Raw genomic sequence first — 6,000 nt, forward strand, 5'->3', positions numbered from 1 at the left:
AACAAGTGAAGGAAAATATTGCCAGAAACTAAGAGCTTGTTTATGGTTTAAAAATCATATTACAATGTCTTTTTTTTTTTTTTAATTTTTTTTTCAACGTTTTTATTTATTTTTGGGACAGAGAGAGACACGGAGCATGAACGGGGGAGGGGCAGAGAGAGAGGGAGACACAGAATCGGAAACAGGCTCCAGGCTCTGAGCCATCCGCCCAGAGCCCGAGGCGGGGCTCGAACACACGGACCGTGAGATCGTGACCTGGCTGAAGTCGGATGCTTAACCGACTGCGCCACCCAGGCGCCCCGTGTCTTTTTTTTTTTTTTAATGATCTTTGAATACAACAGGACTATTGATGATCATGTATCCTTGACTTTAGAAGTACATTAATTAAACATAATGATTGAAATAATCAAAGCAAGTTTCTGTTCCTCACATAATTCTACATTCATTCTAGTTGAAATTAAATTTTCATTGAGTTCATTTCTCTGATTCTAACAATTAATATCAAGGTTAATTGGTAAGTAATTATTCATTGAGGACTTATTTTATGGTTGGCACTGTGCCTAGTATAGGTCTTGAAGTGTTGGTCTTGAAGAAGGAAGATTAATTTAATTTATTGCCTTTAGAGTGATTAATCTCTTCTAGTTTGAAAAAAGTTGATTGCTTTGAAATATTCTTACAGCCTTTATTCTTACAGTGAGGCAACAGTGTCTAAAGTTTATGCTTTTTGTTTTGTGAAGAATAAGGACACCTCAGATTAGTGCAGTCTGTGGCTAGAAGGAAGAGAGAATCTCGTGGGAAGTCAAGAATGGTGACTGTGGGGTGGTATGGTCAGGCCCTTTATGTCCAGAATTGGCTGGTGACCCAACTCTGGAGAGGACTCCTCTGTCACAGAAGTTCTAGAACTCTACCATTATGGGGTCTCTGCCAGTCTTCACCTGCCTGCTCTCTGGGACCATCTGCTTGTTCTATTATGAGTTCATTTCACCACATCTGACTTTTCTCTGTCTTAGAGGTTTTCTTTCCTCCTAGTTCCTCTGGGTCCAGTATCAGTGAATAGGCCTTGGTTGAAGACTCATTTCTGCCACTGACTAGTTACGTGACCTTAGGCAAGTGATCTAAAATTTTTCAGCTTTGATATCTTATCTGTAAAATGAAAATAATTACCTGGAAAAGCTATGCAAATGCAATTATACTTGTAAAGCATTTAGCTGTATGGTAGGCCGTCAGTGAATGGAGTATGTGTGTGTATTGTATACGTATGTGTATATACGTACGTATGTGTATATATGATGTCTATAGCTTATTTAGTGTAGGCTCAGGTCTAACTTGGTACTGAATTTAGTCTAGAACTTTCATATGTTATAACCTTGATATTTTATTCATTTTAATGTTTTGATCTTAAACAGTGAAGGTTTCGTATATCTGCTGTAAGGGGCAGGGAGAGGTTATCTCTGGTTGCACATGCCCGTGATTGCTCGAAAATGAGTGGTTAAGATTGTCATGTGATATAGAATCTTCAAGCCCTTGGTCTTAAGTGATCAAGAAGGAATGTGTCACCTCTTACCATTCATCTATGTAGCAAACACTTGTTGAGAGTATGACTACGTCCAGGAATTTTGCTAGATCCTGTGGGGGCAAGAGTTCAAAGCCTATTGGAATTTTGCTGTCTTATGCACTAAACACGTAGGCAATTTGTGGTTGCTCTTGAAAACAGGAAGTAATTTTCAGAGGAGAGAAGGTCGGGCGCAGGAGGTGAGGGAACTGATTAGGTTAGCTGTGAGGCTTCCTCCTGCCATCTCATTTCTGTATTGTAGAGTGTTTCTAAATAGAAAAGAGTGGCTCCGTGAAACCAGCACTTCTCAGCATCACTGGCCTCTTCCGAGCATCAGTGGTTCTTCTTCATCCCTCCCCTTTACGGGTGCAGTCCTGGTTCTTTAGGAAATTAGAATGAACATAGGCCTTTTTGACTCTTCCTTTCCCATGAAGTTGAGTTTTGGTAGTTTTTTTAGGAGAATGTGGTAATCTGGTGTTAGAATGGAGTACTGTCCAGAGCACTGGGCTGTGTCAGGATTCCTGGATTCCAGGCCTCGTGCTGTTGCTGCATTATTTGTAATTTTGGGAGTTGCTGTACCTCTGGGATTGTGTCTCCTTAAGGATAGAGAGATGCCTGCTGATCCAATCCACCTCCTTTCGATCAATAGAAATTAAACTTTGGGTAAAAGAGGGGAATGGAGATTGTGTAGGCAAATACTAATATTCTTCCCCAACAACCTAATGAGATGGCCCTGAAAGCCTAGGGGAAAGAGGAAGATGTTTCTTTCCTGTCATTTTCCATTTCCTTTCCTGTCTTGCAGTGTTTTTTTTCTTTCCTAGATTTGCTTAGCTATGGAGAAAAAGACAAATCCTCAATTCCTATGAAACAGTTAGCTAATACCTGGCAGTGCTAACTATTTGTGAGACACCCAAAAATAAAGTTAGAAAGGTATGAAAGGGTACGAGTGTGTCTTCACAGAGCTTATCATGGAACCATGTTACAAAGCGTGTGTCATAGCTGCCAAATTAAGTCCTCTAGGACTGGAGAAGGCCTGTCTTAAACTGGTATTCAGTTTGAGGAGGAACACTCTTGTTTGCCATGTCAGGAGCACTTGTGTTGCTCTAAGAGATATGTTGGTTGGTGATAGGACAGTAAACTGGTACATTTCACTAGAGAGTTCCTTGCTTAGTGAGCATCCTGCTAGTTGCCTTGGATCTCCATAAGGTCTGGTGTTTTTGTATTATCCCTGTATAGTATTGCCCTTTATATGTGAACAGGATTAGGAATGTGTCGTCCAACATGCTTGGTGATGGTGTTCCATTAGCCGTGATACTTTGGTACTTTCGTATAGTCAGCCAGCACTTGGGAGCAGATTTTTTTTTTTTTTTTTTGGCTGGAGAAAACTAGGCAGATGACTCAAGCAGTCCTATGTCTGGGTTGCTAGCCAATCTGATAATTCTTTGAACAGGAAAGTCCCTTATCTCAGTGGATTGCTTATACAGTTTTTCTTGTAACTCAAGTAAAATTAAGATCCAATACATAAACTTTATTAGTTTAAGAAATTTCTTTATAAACTTAAATTTTTCATGAAATGCACTAGTTAAAGTTCTCTGGGCTCATAAACTCATGCTGAATTATTTCTCCCCTTTATCTAGGTGCTGCAAAGTTGGTGGTAGCCGTGGCAGTATTTTTACTGACATTTTATGTTATTTCTCAAGTATTTGAAATAAAAATGGATGCAAGTTTAGGAAATCTATTTGGTAAGTTCCATTTTTTCCCCTTTCTTAAATTTTATTTTCTATTGGTTGTCTGTAAATTGTTACCAGTTATCAATATTGAGTCTAGTCTGTCTAGAAAAGAAGATATAATTATATCAATAAGTGTGATCCCTTAGAATATTCTAAAATACACAGTGGAAAGCCTTAAAATTAATCCAATCAATATAAAGTATGAATCTTCTGCTCATCATTCTGAATATATTAGTGGGGTCTGTTTCATTCATATCTAGGACATTAATCATGGCATTCTGAGCGAACATTCTAGAAGCTATCACACAGTATTTGAATTAGCTGATAGAGAACTTGGAACCAAATCGAGCCCTCAGATGGCAAGTGGAGTCATGACAATGCATTGTAAATAGCAGCCATTGAAATCCGTCTTGTATTCCTACCCTTATTTAATTCCTTCTGCATTATTTTTCTCTTTACCCATTTATTTAATGCTATGTTGCAAACACACCGTTGTAAGCCACCTTAACTCAGTGTTTAACAAAATTCTTAAGTCAATAAAATAAGTTCACTGTTGAAATGTTACAGTAAGCTCTGGATGAAGCATTGTTTAAAGTATTAAAAAATTAGGTGTGGGGGCACCTGGGTGGCTCAGTCAGTTAAGCATCCGACTTCGACACAGGTCATGATGTCACTGTTCCTGAGTTCGAGCCCTGTGTCAGGCTCTGTCCTGACAGCTCAGAGCCTGGAGCCTGTTGCAGATTCTGTTTCTCCCTCTCTGTCTCTGCCCCTCCTCCACTCATGCTCTGTCTCTCTCTCAAAAGTAAACATTAAAAAAAAATTAAAGGGACACCTGGGTGGCTCAGTCAGTTAGGCGTCCGACTTCAGCTCAGGTCACGAACTTGTGGTTTGTGAGTTCAAGCCCTGCATCGGGCTCTGTGCTGACAGCTCAGAGCCTGGAGCCTGTCTTCGGATTCTGTGTCTCCCTCTCTCTCTGCCCCTCTCCTACTCACACTATGTCTCTCTCTATCAAAAATAAATAAACATTTTTTTAAAAAATTACAAAAATTATGTGTGAAAAGTGAGACTGTGAAACCCAGAAATAGTATTTTCACCCATTTGGCAGAAATCAGATGAAATAACTTTGAGATCTCTGGAATAATGAGTTTTGCTTTCCATAAATTAATATTTGAAAGGGATCCCAATACCTCATTTACTCCCTCTCACATCTAGTTTCAAGACTCCCTTAAACCGGTGGTTCTCCAGTTTTAATGTCAAAAGAACCTCCAGGGAGTCTTGGTATGCAGATTCAGATTCAGTGTCTGGGATGGGCCCTCTCAGGGCTGCATTTCTCACAGGCTCCCAGGTGATGCTGAGGTTGGTACCCAGACACCATATACTGAGTAGTGAGGCTTTAGACAATTCTGATGTGTAATCATCAGTTTCTGTATAAACGTTTTCAGGTGACTTTTCTTCCAATAACTACTTAAAAGTGCTTCTTGTATTGCACTGAATTCTGTCTTGTAAACTCCCAAGTAGTTTCAATACACTGATCTATGATCTGCTGGAGTTCTCTCCTACACTAATGATCTCTCAAAGAGATAATTGTAGTCATACTCCTTCAGGCCATCTTTTTAAAAATCTTCATCTTCTCGGGGCGCCTGGGTGGCTCAGTCGGTTGGGCGTCCGACGTCGGCTCAGGTCATGATCTCGCGGTCCGTGAGTTCGAGCCCCGCGTTGGGCTCTGTGCTGACAGCTCAGAGCCTGGAGCCTGTTTCAGATTCTCAGATTCTGTGTCTCCCTCTCTGTCTCTCTGACCTTCCCCCATTCATGCTCTGTCTCTCTCTCTGTCTCAAAAATGAATAAACGTTAAAAAAAATTTTTAAAAAAAATAAAATCTTCATCTTCTCCAGTTTTGGAGCCGGCCGCCCCCCCAACATTCCTCTCAGTATATTGGCTATTTTCCTCTGGAACCATCTATTTTTCAGCACCTGTTTTAACATGAAGCATCCAGGATCCAGCATGGAGTAGTCATTACAGAGTACAGTGACATTTGACTTTACTTCTGGTCTGTCTACTTCTGTTACTACTAAGAGGCCAGGCTGGTGTCCTTTGGGAACACAGCTGGTTGTAGTTGAATAAGGGGCAGAAAAACACTGAAGGCCTTGAGGACTCGTTCAGTGTTGCTGGGGAAACAGTGTGTAACCAGTTCACATAAGAAAGGTTGATGGTAAGAGAAGAAGGTTATGGGATGGTAGCTTGAGGCAGAAGCAAGTTAAGTGTTTTGTTTTGTTTTGTTTTTTGTGAAGTAATGTATAGACTCACTTGTCTCTAGGCTTTGGGGAAAGATTCAGGGAATTACAAATCAGTGGGATGAGAGTGAACAAGCAAGAAAAGGAGGATTCTTGAGAGAAGCAAGGCAGTGGGACCATTGGTACATGTGAAAAACTACTTTGGGGAAAGGCCCGCTGTTTTCAGAGGGAAGAGGCTTGGGTGAAGCCTAGCGCTTGCCCTGGTTTGGGTCTTCGTCTCTAGTCTGGACTGTCTCTTCAAACCTCACAGGGATGTTCCATGTCTATTTCTCATCCCAGGTATCTGCCCGTTTCATCGCTGCCGGAGCAGTTCCGGCATTCATGAACCTTTTCCGGCACTCATGAAGGCTAATAACACTCATGAACCTTTAGTGCTTCTGACTATGAGAGAGTAAAATCTAAGGCCCACTCAAACCCCCACCCTGCC

At 40.9% G+C, this 6,000-nt stretch overlaps 1 protein-coding gene across 2 annotated transcripts in view; it reads left to right on the top strand.

Annotated features, from left to right (window-relative positions):
• The window catches only part of FAM3C (FAM3 metabolism regulating signaling molecule C), a 65,223-nt gene that overhangs the window by 21,324 nt on the left and 37,899 nt on the right, over nt 1-6,000 (top strand). For both annotated transcript variants that reach the window (XM_040472134.1, XM_040472133.1), the window contains exon 3: nt 3,190-3,294. In XM_040472134.1, coding sequence (XP_040328068.1) covers nt 3,190-3,294 — 105 coding nt within the window. The remainder of the gene's footprint in view (nt 1-3,189; nt 3,295-6,000) is intronic.

Source organism: Herpailurus yagouaroundi, unplaced genomic scaffold (genome assembly GCF_014898765.1).
Source record: "Herpailurus yagouaroundi ecotype Mexico unplaced genomic scaffold, PumYag 100, whole genome shotgun sequence".
NCBI lineage: Eukaryota > Metazoa > Chordata > Mammalia > Carnivora > Felidae > Herpailurus > Herpailurus yagouaroundi.